At 44.4% G+C, this 13,928-nt stretch overlaps 2 protein-coding genes across 6 annotated transcripts in view; one reads left to right on the top strand and one right to left on the bottom strand.

The window, feature by feature from the left end:
- Window positions 1–13,928, bottom strand: part of HAS1 (hyaluronan synthase 1) — a 57,853-nt gene that overhangs the window by 18,848 nt on the left and 25,077 nt on the right. The window lies entirely within an intron of this gene.
- On the top strand, window positions 6,773–13,859 carry LOC101395877 (N-formyl peptide receptor 2). Of its 2 annotated transcripts, none has more exons than XM_087421208.1 (2): window positions 6,773–6,821; window positions 12,266–13,859. In XM_087421208.1, exon 2 carries the CDS (start codon window positions 12,277–12,279, stop codon window positions 13,330–13,332), a length of 1,056 nt encoding a protein of 351 aa, XP_087277334.1. In that variant the 5' UTR covers window positions 6,773–6,821; window positions 12,266–12,276; the 3' UTR covers window positions 13,333–13,859. The 2 variants fall into 2 exon arrangements, with proteins under 2 accessions (XP_087277334.1, XP_087277335.1); XM_087421209.1 differs by having other exon boundaries at window positions 6,776–6,816.

Raw genomic sequence — 13,928 nt, 5'->3', positions numbered from 1 at the left:
ACCAAATACGAAGGCAAATCAGACCCAGAACAGCCTTGACAAGCTCAGAGTGTGGTGGGAGAGGAGGGAGGGAGGCCCTCAGTCACACTAGAGCCACACAGGCCAAGACATTGGCCACCAGCCACGTGCAGCTATTTAGATTTAAATGAATTAAAATTAAATTCACAATCCAGCTCCTCCACTGGTGATTTAGACTCTGAGCTGGATGCACTGCTGCCATGAAAAAGGCTGCAGTCAATGAGGAAGAAAGTGAGGAATGGCTATTGGGGGTGCAATGGTGGGATTCTGACACCAATTCTGATGTGTGGGTTTCCCCCATACTAAGGAAGGCGTCGACACCAGGCGGGTGTCCTGCGACTCAACTCACTTCTGGCATTATTAACTGGAGACAGCATCAGATTCCACGGGTTCAGGGCTCAGTCCCACAAGACTGCTCCCCACTTCAGCCACCAATTGCAAGTCCAGGTTGTTACCTGTGCTTCTGGCAGACTGGCTATAAATCAGAGGTCCCCATGACCCCTGACCCCCTCTTGGGGTTTGAGTAATTTGCTAGAAAGGTTCACAGAACTCAGGAAACCAGTTTACTCACTAGATTACTGGTTTATTACAAAGGATATTAAAGGATAGGAATCAACAGCCAGATGAAGGGATACACAGGGCGAGGTCCTGAACAAAGGAGCTTCTGTCCTTGTGGAATTTGGGGCCCAGCATGGTGTCGCGTGGAAGCGTTCTGGTTCACCAACCTGTGAGCTCTCCAAACCCTGCCCTTTTGGGTTTTTATGGCTTCGTTACATTGGCAGCGTTGATTAAATCATTGGTCATTGGTTGAACTCAATCTCCTTCCCCCTAGCACTCCCCGGAGGTCCCAATCACATGGTTGGTTCCTCTGGTGACCAGCCCCCATCCTTAGGTGACTTCCAAAGTCACTTCATTAACATAAGAAAAGACACCTTTATGCTCTCATCACAGGAAATTCCAAGGGTTTTAGGAGATCCCTGCCAGGAAGGGGGATGAAGATGAAATAGATATTCCTCATAATAAATCACAGTATCGCAGAGGCTCTGACAATTGCTAACATGCAAGCCACCTACCAGGCAGATTACTTAGCTAAAGACAAGGGCCTTGCCCTCCAAGAGAAAACACTGGGCAAAAGATGTAGAGAGAAGACAGGCAGTCCAACAAAACCCTGCACACACGTGTTCACAGCAGTGCTCTCCACAACAGCCAGAAGTTGGAAACAACCAAAATTTCCATCAACAGGTAAATGGAGAACAAAATGTGGTTCATCCATACCATGGAATATTATTCAGCTGTGAAAAGGACTGAAGTTCTGCCACCTGCTGTGACACGGATGAAGCTTGAAAAGTGAAAGAAGCCAGACACAAAAGGTCACATCTTGTATGATTCCATTTAGACAAAATATCCAGAACAGGCAGATTCACAGAGACAGAAAGCATATGAGTGGTTGCCAGGGACTGGGGAATGGGGAGTTATTGCTTGATGGGTACAGAGTTTCTGTTTGGGGTGATGAAAAAGTTCTAGAACTAGACAGTGGTGATGGTTGCACAGCAATGTGAGTGTATTTAAATCCACTGAATTATATACTTAAAATGGCAAATTTTATGTTATGTGTATTTTATCACAATTTTTATAAAGGAAAAAAAAAAGAAGAAGAAGGTGTGTGGACATCAGAAAATTGGTGAGAAACACCTTCCGTGACACTTTGTAAGGCAGTGGCGAGCTAAGACTTTCTTCCTCCTATGACTCTCTTCCTGAGGGCTACAAGGTATAGAACTTCTCCATCCCTGAGTCTGGCCCTCTGACTTGGGGGTCATGAAAGCCTCTTTTCCTCTGCCTTTGTGAGAGGTCAGGCATAATATGTGGTTGGTTTTCAAAGAGAGGCAAAATGACTCAGTGAGTTATAGCAGACAACATGTCATTAAGTGTTACACAACACACATCGTGGATTCTGTGCTTGAGGAAGTCAGAGTAGGACAACTCATCTCCACTCTTGTCTCTGTGGTGATCTTGGCCAGATGGATGGGCTGTGCTTTTCCATCCATTGGGTGGGCTCAGTACTCTTGGGGATGCAGAAAAGCAGGACAGTATTCAGTCCAAATATGTGCTGGGTGTGAGATTTAACTAGATTCTGTATGCAAACCACATGCCAGGCTCTTGCCAAGAGCTTTCCTTCCCTTCTAACCCTTGCAGCATCCTTCTCAAATGGCTGTTGTGAGGAGAAAGTGGGTGATACCAGAAAGCATGGGCCAGTGAGTGACACACACCATGTACTAAATAATGTTAGTTTTTGTTATTATTATTATACCCACTTTATAGATGAGGAAACTGAGACTTAGAGCATTTAAATTAATTGCTTAAAGTCACCCAACAGCTCCTGCTGTCAGATTGCAGCAAAGGTCTCTTTCTGCCCCTGCCCTGCCATCCTGCCTCCACAGCTGAGCTGTCTAATACAGCAGCCACTCACCACGTGTGGCTTTGGGGCACTTGAAATGAGGCTGGGCACTATTTGGGAAGGGACCTAAGAGGAAAATACCTGTCAGATTTCAAAGACTTAGGAGGGAAAAACTAATCTGACATATCTCATTAATAATTTTTATATTGACGACACGTTGAAATGATAATAATTTGGCAATATATAGTTAAGTAAAATATTTTATAAAAATAAACTGCACTTGTTTCTTCTTACTTTTTCACAGTGCTTACCAGATAATTCAAAGCTCTGTATGTGGTTCCCATTTCCATTGAACATCGATGCTGTACAGTCTCAGAAACAACTTGGAGGTGTTTTCCCACCCCACCCGCCATCCAACTACAGAGACACTCTGAGAACTATTTGTCCTCAAGAATCTCTAAGGCAACCATTTGAAAAGACTGATGCAATGAATCAGGAAGATTCTGCAGTGACAGGAGGGGACACACAAGAGAGAAAAAGCTGTGCAACTGTGACTCCACCAAGGTTTGAGAGTGGGGGAGAGAACCTGTGATCTGACACCTGTGACCTACGTGGCAGTCACTGTACCCCATTCTTCCCTTTCTTGCCCTGGATCTCACCAAGCTCCGAATTGGCTAAGCATCATCATCACCTTGTGACAGAAGAAGAAACTCGGGCTTTGAGAGGGTAAGTGACTGGCCTAACATCCAAGGTTGCAATTCTTGAAGGAGCAGAGCTGAACCCTGCTGATGGGTCTATGGAACATCCAGGACCAGTCTCTTCATGTGGAGATGTATCACTGCTCTGGAAATCTACTGTTTCCCTGTTACTTTTATCTTCCTGTGAACCATAATAATTATTTTGGCCTTTCTGCTTTCTCCTCAAAGCTCCAAACCTCCTCTCCCATCCCCACCCTGCCAATGCCGGTGCCTCATACTCCACCAAATCCACTCTCCTGTCTGCTCCTACACCGCTGCTCTCTGCCTCTGCCCCTATGAGCAGAGGACAGGCAGCCCTGCCCAAGATCTGTCCTCCTCTTGTCCTGATTCCCACACCCACGTGTTCTCAAGAACTTCCCTCCTTCACTTATCCCTTCTCTCTCCTGCAGCATCAATATTTTCCCTCCATTCCTTCATTTGCATCAGCAGCCCAATATGGTCTAGAACTTATTACTTTTTTTAAAATCTATCCTTCAAGTCCACATCGTTCTTTAGCCCCCAACCAATTCCTTGGCTCTCCTTCACAGCACAACATCCTGACACACTTGTGTGTGTTCGCTGGACTCGTTTCATCCCCATCTATTTCTCTGCAACTCAGTCCAGAGTCTTTTGTCCCCATCATCCTATGGCGCATGCCCTTGTCTGCTCCCCAACCCCCAGGGATGCATTTCTCACCTGGACTTTCCAAATACTGTGGGTTTGCTCTAGACAGTTCTAGGTTCTGGTCTCCTGAGGAGAGTGACTCTGGCTCTAATGGTCTTAGCAGAAGATACACCAAAGTGATGGGAAAGGGATAAATGAGCTAAACCAATTGGGTAACAGGACAGCACTCCTTGTGCTTCTCAATGGCCCCAAGAAGATACCAATATGGCACTTGTTTTAACAGCATATGGGGAGTAGACTGGGCTCTTTTGAAACTCAACTATCTGATTGTTTTCTTCAACCTCCACCCTCCGTAGGATGCCAAAGTTCAAGTCCCTCAACATCAGGGGTCAAGGCATCTGAGTAGCTCTTCAACAACTTCACCTTGACCTCTTGCAACATTCTTCACCTAAGATCTCTGCCTCCCATTGGGAGCATTCTCAAATCCATCCCTTTGCAGGACTCTAGGACCATTTTTTTTCCTGAAGCACACACCTGACAAGTCCCTCTCCTGATTAAAAGGCTTTTCATTTTCTGAAGGAGAAATTCAAAGTCCTTCTTGTAGCATCCAAGACCCTCTAAAAGATGGCCCCTTGCTGCCTTCCACAGACTCCTTGCTTATTGCTCTCTGCCTCACACCTGTGCTCTAGTAACCTAAGGAAACCTATTTCTTGGCCCCTTTCCTGTGCATTTTCACTGCCCTCTGCCGGAAACGCAGTTTTCGTTCTCCTCTTTACCTAAGTCTCTAAGGCTCAGCCTAGATGTTACCTCCTCCAGGAAGTGACCCTAGACCCTGTTGTTCTGAGTCAGATGTTCCTTTTGGGGGATCACATAATGACCAAGGCATCTCTCTATCGCTACATATACCCCCACTCCTCTGTGACTAAGCACTGCACTCTCTATCTCTCCATCCAGTTGGTCAGCTTCTCCAGGGCAGAGCCCATGACTGATTAATCTCTATGTCCCTAGGAGACAGCAAGGGAACACTTCTTTGGAGGCTATACCTATATAATACCTACCACCCCTTATTCCTTGATAAATGAACTCCATTTAATTCAGGTGGCAATGTACCTTCATCCCAAGCCAATCAAGACAACCTCATTAAAAAAATTTTTTTTTTGCCAAGGATTGCTCTTGAGATGGGTAAGTCATTCAGTTCTGCCAATTAAAGGTAAGAAGAGGTCCTGTAGAAACTCGAGAAAAGATTTCTTTCTCTTATGAAATGAGAGAGGCTTGTGAATGAGATCAATTTTTCTGCCCATCCTCATCCTTCTGGCTTGGGAGATTATGTGAATGTGATGTCTGGAACAATGGCAGCCATCTTGTGGTCATGTTCAAGAAGCCCTTGGGAGAAAACCAATAAAATGGTGGAGTGGAAGGATTAAATTAAACTCAATTCTTGTTCAGACTCAGAACCTACCTCCTTCCAAATGTTTTAAAATAATAAATTTCTTCATGGTTTCAGCAATTCACAGCTTTTCTATAACTTATACCTGAAAACATCCTACTGGTACAGTGATTTGGGGACAACAAAGAAAATAGTTGTCTTTATCTCTTTCTCTTGCACATTTGTTTTCTGGCTGTCCCATTTTCTCCATGGTTCTATCCACTGATTTTGAGAATAACTCTAGAGAACATTCTGATGGTACTTAAAACCTCAGAAAGGGCCCATCTTCTCAGATCACTGGCCCAGAAATTATCTCCTTCAGGAGCAGAAGGTAAGGGGATTAATCTTGGTGACAGTGTTGGGTGAAGGGTACTCTCTGACACATCTCCCTTATCTCTCTCTCTGTGTTCCTGGTTATAGTTTCTGTTAGCATTACTGTGGTATAATAAGAAATATATTTGGTCTTTGTGCCTGGTTCCTGGCATAAGGCTCCTAAAAGCCTTTCGATTTCCCGAATGATAGAATTATCTTTTTTTATTGGTAAGGAGTTCTTTTTGATCACACCAGAGTTTATGCTAATTAGGTGACTTAGGGTGGGGCCCTTAGAGAGCCTCAGAAAGACCAGGGGTTACAGCTTGGAATATTCAGCCCCATACCCTGATCTCTGGGAAAGGGAGGTCAGAGGGAGGTTAGAGATTAAGCTCTATAAAATCTCTTGAACAATAAGATTTGATAAGCTTCTGGGTTGGTGAAGACATCAAGGTGTCGGGAGGGTGGTGCACCCAGGGAGGACATAGAAGCTCTGTGCACACACATTCCCCCATACCTTGCCCTATGCCTTTCTTCCATTTGGCTGTTCTTGAGTTATATCCTTTATGTAATAAAGTGGTAAACATAAGTAAATTGCTTTTCTGAGTTCTGCAAGCTATTCTAGCATATTATTGAACTTGAGGAGGGGGTCATGAGAACCTCTGATTTATAGCTGGTCAGACGGAAGTACAGGTGGCCACCTGGGACTTACAAGTGGCTTCTGTAGTGGGGGTAGTCTTGTGAGATGAGCCCTTTAACTTGTGGGATCTGATGCTTGCTCCAGATAGATAGTGTCAGAATTGAATTGAATTGAACACCCAGTTGGGGTCCACAGGGAATTGGAGAATTGCTGGTGTAGAAAAAAGCCACACATTTGCTGTCAGAGTGTTGTGTGAGTAGAGAAGCAAGTTTTTGTTTAACCATCATCTCTGTTTTTCATTACCTGCCCCTCATTCTTCTCACCTCAGTAACTGTTTCTTTCATTTTCCTGAATCTCTAAAGTAGAAAGGGTGTGGACACCCAGATTCCTTGACCCTTGATATTCTAGGACTGAACTCCTGTCTCCCCCAGAAGGTTGGAGGTGAGGGGAATGTTCTGACCTTAAGTTTCTAAGGAGAGTATGCTGACAACATCTCCAGGGTGCTTTCTGGAAACTGCAAGAAGCTCTGAGTTTCTGTCACTTGATTGGTTCCAGCTCCATTGTCCCTCCCCCTTGTCCTTCAATAAAGCATTTGCAGAAGCCCTTCCAGCCTACATTCTCAACAAGAAGCCAGGAACCAGCCAGAGCAAAGGGATCTCAGCTGGTGGTAAGGTGGGGGACTGACAACTTAAAAACAATTATTTGAACGTCTGCTATGTGGCAGATGCCTCCTAAACTCTAGAGCTGGGCTATCCAACATAACGTCCACTTGCCACATATGGTCAGTAACCTGAGATGTGCTGTAAGTGTAAGATTCAGTATATTCAAAAACTTAGCGTGATAAAAGAATGGAAAATATCTCATTGATAGTTATTGTATTGGTTACACGTTCAAATGATATTTTTTGTGATATGTTAGGTTAAATAAGTTATTAAAATTCATTAATATATTATTAACAATAATTTCTTTTACTTTGTAAAGGAATTGTAAGTCACATATGTGTAACTCACATATGTGGCTTGCATTGATGGCTCCCATTTATGTGTCTATTGGACAGCATTACTCTAGGGATGTAGCACTGAAAGGACTTGGTAGTCTTGTGGAGCTTACATACTGGTGTGGAGGGTGTTAAGAATAGAAAATAAATGAATGGATAAACAAACAAGAAAAGTATCTGGTGAGATGGGCTGTGCCTGGGGTAGCTGCTTTGCATTGTGGGTCAGGCATTCAAACCTCTCTGAGGATGAAATATCTAAGCTGAGATATGAATATTCAGGAAGAGCCAGATGTGGGAAGCCTGAAAGGAAAAGCATTACAGGTAGAAGGAAAAGAGGATGCAAAGGCCCTGAGATGGCAGTGAGCTTGGCGTGTTCAAGGAATCGAAGGAATTCAGTGTGGATCGAGCACAGTGTGTGAGGTAAGAGCGGATGCATGAGGTGTGAGGGACAGACTGGGCAGATCCAGGAGTGCTTGGTAAGCTTGAATTAGGAGTGTGGAAGCCACTGGAGGGTACTGAGCAGAATAATGTCATGATCTGATTTGTGTTTTTGAAACATCATTTGGCTTCTTCAGAACGGGGGGTGTGGCAGCATCAGGAGCAGGAACAAGCTATTTGCAAGGTCTGTGCCAAGATGCAGCTCAGATGAGGCCACAGACAAGGGAGGTGGTGATGGACATGACAGATAGAATCAAAAGACTTGGACTGGACTGGGTGGTGAGGGAAAGGGAAATCGAGGGTGAGTTTCAGATTTGGAGCTTTAACGAGCAAATGTTTAAGCTCCAAATACATAGAGATACGGGGAGAGAGGCAAACTTGGGAGGATGGAACAATTAAGAGTTTGGTTTGGGCAATGTTAGGTTTGGGGTGACTCTGGCATTCCCATGGGGAAATGTCAAGAAGTCAGTTATACCAGGCTAGAGTTCTGGGGAGAAGCCAGGGCTGATGGTTTAGATCAGGAGTTATCAGTAAGATGTTACAAGCTGTGAGACTGTATAGAGGAAGGAGGGGGACAGTTACAAGCCCTAGGACACCTCAAAACTCAGAGTTAAATTTGGAGGCAAAAAAGCTAGTAAACTGGACTGAAAAGAGGTGGTCAAGCGAGCTATAAAGACAACCAAAAGTGCATTGTGTGTACATTTTATCATCTCATGGCATAAGAAAAATGTGTTTTAAGAAGGAAGAAGGCGTCAAATGGGTCCTATGTCACTGAGATAACAGGATAAGAAATGGAAGCCATGAGCACACTTAAGGAGAGCACATTCCTTGGAGTGCTGAGGATCGAAGTCAATTTGGAGTGTTTTTAGGAGAAAAATGTGAGGTAAGGAAGGGGAGACACTCCCTTCTTAAGTTTGGCTGTGAATCTTCTTCACAGAAAGAATTCTCTTGGAGAAACAGTGCTGAAGCTGGAAAGGAAAGTGGGCCAAGAATGGTTTCTTTTTGAAGGGAGGTGATATGATCACATTTAGGTGACAGTGAGAACGATCTAGTAGAAAGAAAATCTTGGGAGGGTTTTGGCAGAAAAGAAAAGGGATGATGCAGGAGGAAAATTCCTGGGAAGGTGAGAGAGAGAGGGACCCAGAGCAAACATGGAGACCGGGGTAGCCTTTGGAATGGACAATCTTTATTCCCTGCAACAGGTGCAGATAGATTGGAGGGTTTGGGTGAGAGAAGGCTAAAAAGTTCAGAACTAATTGCTACCATTTTCTCATTAAAATATGAGGTACAGGCATCAGCTGAGAGCCGGGTTGTGGGAAGGGGTGAGGAAGTCTGTGGAGAAAGCAAAACTGAAACCATTATTTTAAAGCATGGAAATGCTAACATGCTGGAGAAGAGAAGTCAGCTAACAAACAAGTAGTGTGTTTCCATCTGAAATCTGTGGTCATAAATCCAGACCGCCCCTTAATAATTGTGATATTGGGCAACCCACTCTCCCCAGCAGAGTGAGGGTTTCCTCTTGTAATACACGATGATGATACTTATGTAAAAGCAAGGATGTTGTAATAGGAGATGATAAAATGTACAGTGACTGGCACATATTTGGGGCTCACCAAATAGCAGCCTCCATAGTCCATGCGAGTATCACCTGTGGTCACAGCTTCTCTCCCCAACCCTGCAATGAGGCTGGGCCCATAACTTTACAACTTTGCCTCCCTGGCCTTTCCCCAGTTGTCATTGCGCAACCACACTTCCTTGTTGTATCAACATTTTTAAAGCAATGATTTAGAGATTACTAAGTACATCCTATCTTCTGAGTGCCTTGTAGGGTGTTAATGAGCAGGTAGAGAGAACCAGACTATGTTGAGGAAATATGGGGTGGGAGAGAGTTAAGAGCACAATTCCAGTGGAATCTGTCTGGCTGAGCTCAAATTCTGGCTCTACCCCTTCCTCACCGGGGGCATTAAACAATTAATGTAACCAGTTGAAGTCTTAACTTCCTCTTCTGTACAATGCTTATACTAATTATAACTAATATTATTCTATTTTTACAATGCCACAGAGTATGCTAGATGCTTTATACATATTAACACATGCAATCCTCAGGATCCTTATGAGATGAGTCGTGATGAGGGTGGAAAGAGAAGCTCTTGGCATATGGAAAAGGTTCATGTGTAGTACCACTACTGTTATGAGCATTGTTCTTGACCTGAACTTGAGCTTCTAAATGTGTGTGGCCCAGGGTTGAGCCCCAGGACACAGCATAGAGCCTGGTGAGGATGGAGAGTCACATTTGTTAAAGACTCACTCGGTCCTGCCTAAAAGATTCCATATCTATTCTCACTAATCCTCATCTGAAAACCAGTCTTCACCAGAAAATCACCCCCGTTCTGCAGAGGGGGAAACTGAACTCTGCAGAGATGTCACTGACTAAGAACTCACTGGCAGGTGTCAGAGATAAGATGAGAATAAAGACTGACCAAACTCTAGAGCCCAGCACTCCTTACACTGTGACAGTCACTCTCAACTGGGGGTGATTTTCCCCCCAGGGAACATTTGACAATGTCTGTAGACATGTCTGATTGTCACAACTGGAGGGAGGGAGTGCTACTGGCATCTGGTAGATAGAAGCCAGGGATGTTGCTAAACATCCTACAGTGTAGGGGCAGTCCTGACAACAAAGAATCATGGAGCCCCAAATGTCAATGGTGCCGAGGTTGAGAAACCCTGCACTCCATCAAGCAAAGTCCCATAGACGACTTGGGAGGAAGTGTCTAGTAAAGGCAGGAAGCAAAAAAAAGGAAGGGAGAAAGGGAAGGAGGGAGGGAGGAAAATCAACATCCTGGGGGATGATCATCTCCAGGTAATCTTGGGGGAACCCCTTGAAAAGGCAGCACTTTAGAGAGGCAAAGACAGTGGCTCTGTAATTGGTGAAATCTGGTTTTCAAAGTTTGCTGCCTCCACTGACTGGCTGGGCATGATGTTGAACAAACTACTGAAACCCCGGGGCCATGGTTTCCCCTTGATAAAACATGGACGATAATGGATACCCTGCGATATTATTACAAGTACTAAACGTGAACAGGTGCTCAGTAACTGCTATGTCTCTTAAGGAGGCAGAATAGCCTAGTGTAAGATGATTCTCAAATTTTTGAGGCCATAGAAAATCACCCTAGCTATTATGCAAAGAGATTCTAAGGTGGGGCTCATGAGTGTGCATTTTAACAGCCACCCTGGATGTTTCTGCGATAGCTACCACACCACAGGGTGAGGAAATCTGGCCAGGTGGCATGGACATGGGGGTCACACAGACGTCTGGGTTGAATTTGGAGGCAACAGTTACAGATGTGACCTGGTCCAGAGGCAGACACTACAATTTTTTGGACCCTCATTCTTAAGAGCAAGGAAATCTATCCCAGAAGCTCCCAGGATATTTTCCCATGGTGTTATTGTCCAGGATTTAGTCATGTGCCCCCTGCTAAAACAATCCTTGGCAAAGCAAAGGGGATTCCAGCTACTAGTGAGGCTAATCAGGATTTCCCTCCAAGGATGGAGAAAGAGTCATCTTCCTTGAAGGGTGAGTTACTAAACCAAATTGTGGTTTGGTTAGCAGAGAAGAATGGGGGAATGGATGTTGGGTGGGCAACCAGCAATGTTGTTCACAACCAGCAATGCACAGTTGTCATGAAGAAAAGACTTGGAAGTCAGATCAAGCTGGATTGAAGTCCTTCCTCTGCCAGTTACTACTTAAGTGACCTCCGGCAGGTTTCATAACTGCTCTGAACAATATAACTAGAAATAAAAACTAGAAATAACAAACATTATAGACTTGTTATGTAGATCAAACTAGATTCCTATATACTGCAATTAACACAATGCATGGTCTCTAATAAGAACCCCACAAATATTATTAACAAAACTTATTACTCTCATACTCTTTATCCCACAGAATGCTAAAGATGTGCAATGGGTGAGAATTCTTTGCATCCCAAATAGAGGAGAGGTCCATAAGAAGCAGAGACAATGAAAAACAGAGGGTTGAACGCAGAGATAGGGCCCCCTTCGCTGACTTCCTCCCTTCACCGAGTCCACAGGACATAACATATTACTACATATTACCAGTAACTGTTCAAGATCCTCGTCAACTTTAAACTCAAACCAAACTCTAAAACTTTAACTTACAGACTAACCAAACAATAGGTCAAGGGTCCTCACAGAGGGGAGGGACAGGAGCTGGGAGTCTGGGAGAGCCTGGAGCTGAAGGAGGCTGCACGCTTGCCAGCATCTGTGCATTGAGTCATGGGTGGAAGAAGATGTGAACCTACTGACTCTGAGTCTAGTGCTTCCCTCACTCTGCTGAAGCTGCCTCTCATCAATTTCTGTTGTCTATACACCTTCAGTTCAGTATTCTGCTGGTGGACAGGATTTTTGTAATCCTCTTGGTTAAGTAATCAGCCTGATAGGCTGAAGGCATATTAATAATTATGTGAAATGGAGAACTATCCTTTCCCTAAGGAACAGCCAAGGGAGTGCCAATTTTATAGTAGGACTGGCTGCAGGGTCAGTAGAGTGGGCATTCTGGTTGGAGTGGGAGGTTGAATGGAAGCCAATGCTGGCCATGAATAGGGATGCTGTAAGAGGGTTCCACAGCTGAGAAATGGTCATTGTTGACATGTTTCAGGTGTGGGCAAGATGGAAACCAACTTCTCCTTCCCTCTGAATGGATCTGATGAGATGTTCTATGATCCTCCTGGCTACACCGTTGGGCTGATCATCTCATTGGTGATACTTGGGATCACCTTTGTCCTCGGCATCCTGGGCAATGGGCTTGTGATCTGGGTGGCTGGATTCCGGATGCCACGCACAGTCACTACACTCTGTTACCTGAATCTGGCCATAGCCGACTTCTCTTTCACTGCTACTGTCCCATTCCTCTTTGTCTCAATGGTGATGAGAGAGCAATGGCCTTTTGGCTGGTTCCTATGCAAGCTAGTTAACATCGTGGCGGACATCAACCTGTTTGGAAGTGTCTTCCTAATTGCTTTCATTGCCCTAGACCGCTGTATTTGTGTCCTGCATCCAATCTGGACCCAGAACCACCGCACTGTAGGTCTGGCTACAAAAGTGATCATTGCCCCCTGGATTCTTGCTCTAGTCCTTACCTTCCAAGTTTTAATCTTTGTGACCACAATAAAGGATCCGACAGGGAATACATACTGTACTTTCAACTTTGGATCCTGGGGTAGCACCACTGATGAGAAGATCAAGGTGGCCATAACGGTGTTGACGGCCAGAGGGATCATCCGGTTTATCATTGGCTTCAGTATGCCAATGTCTATCGTTGCTATCTGCTATGGGCTCATTGCTGCCAAGATGCACAAAAAAGACATGATTAAATCCAGCCGTACCTTACGGCTCCTCACTGCTGTTGTGGCTTCCTTCTTTCTCTGTTGGTTCCCCTTTCAACTGATGGCCCTTCTGGACACAATCTGGATCAAGGAGATACATTTTGAAGGGAAGTATGAAATCGTTACTGTCCTGCTTCTCCCAACAAGCTCCCTGGCCTTCTTCAACAGCTGCCTCAACCCAATACTCTATGTCTTCGTGGGTCAAGACTTCCGAAAGAGACTGATCCACTCCGTGCCTGCCAGTCTGGAGAGGGCCCTGAGCGAGGACTCAGCCCAGACTAGTGACACAACAACCAAATCTGCTTCAGTTTCTGCAGAGGTCGAGTTAGAGGCAATGTGAGGAGGGCTGGGGGACATTTTTGAGCTCTGCCTGCTCCTACTTTGCTCCCAGTTCCAGCTTCTTATCTTGGGTCATCCTGAGCCACTCACTATGAAAAACACTCTGGTGCCCCGTGATTTGGGGGGAAGAAGGACATAAGGGTACCGTTGGTGTCATTTTTGGTTTTTGGACCTCAGCCTATACCCTGGGGTAACTGGAGGTGGGAAAAGAGAACAAGAGAAAGAGTGATGGGGAATTTGTGAAGCTTAGATGAGAGAGTCTATCAAGAGGAAAACTATTATTTCACCATTAAGTAAGATGTTTGCTGTAGGGTTTTTTTTAAACTATTTTGCATCAGACTCCAGAAGTTTTCTATTCCTACTTTACTAAGATTGTTCTTTTTTAAATCATGAATGGCTATTGGACTGTATCTAATGCATTTCCTGCATAACAAGATGATCATACTATTTTTATCCTTTTATTTACATCATCACAAATTACATTAATTTTTTAATGTTAAACTATCGTGCATTCCTAGAATAAATCACACTTGGTCATGATGTGTTTTTTATATTTATAATTAATCTCACTAGATTGTTTAGAATTTCTGCATTTAC

The sequence above is a fragment of the Ceratotherium simum genome, chromosome 33 (assembly GCF_057802395.1).
Source record: "Ceratotherium simum simum isolate JZ-2026a chromosome 33, ASM5780239v1, whole genome shotgun sequence".
NCBI classification, from domain to species: Eukaryota; Metazoa; Chordata; class Mammalia; order Perissodactyla; family Rhinocerotidae; genus Ceratotherium; species Ceratotherium simum.
This window is presented reverse-complemented; position numbering and strand designations above follow the sequence as displayed.

What these genes read in the sequence shown, in the direction of transcription:
- LOC101395877 (XM_087421208.1), top strand. Translation starts at nt 12,277, where the DNA reads ATGGAAACCAACTTCTCCTTCCCTCTGAATGGATCTGATGAGATGTTC.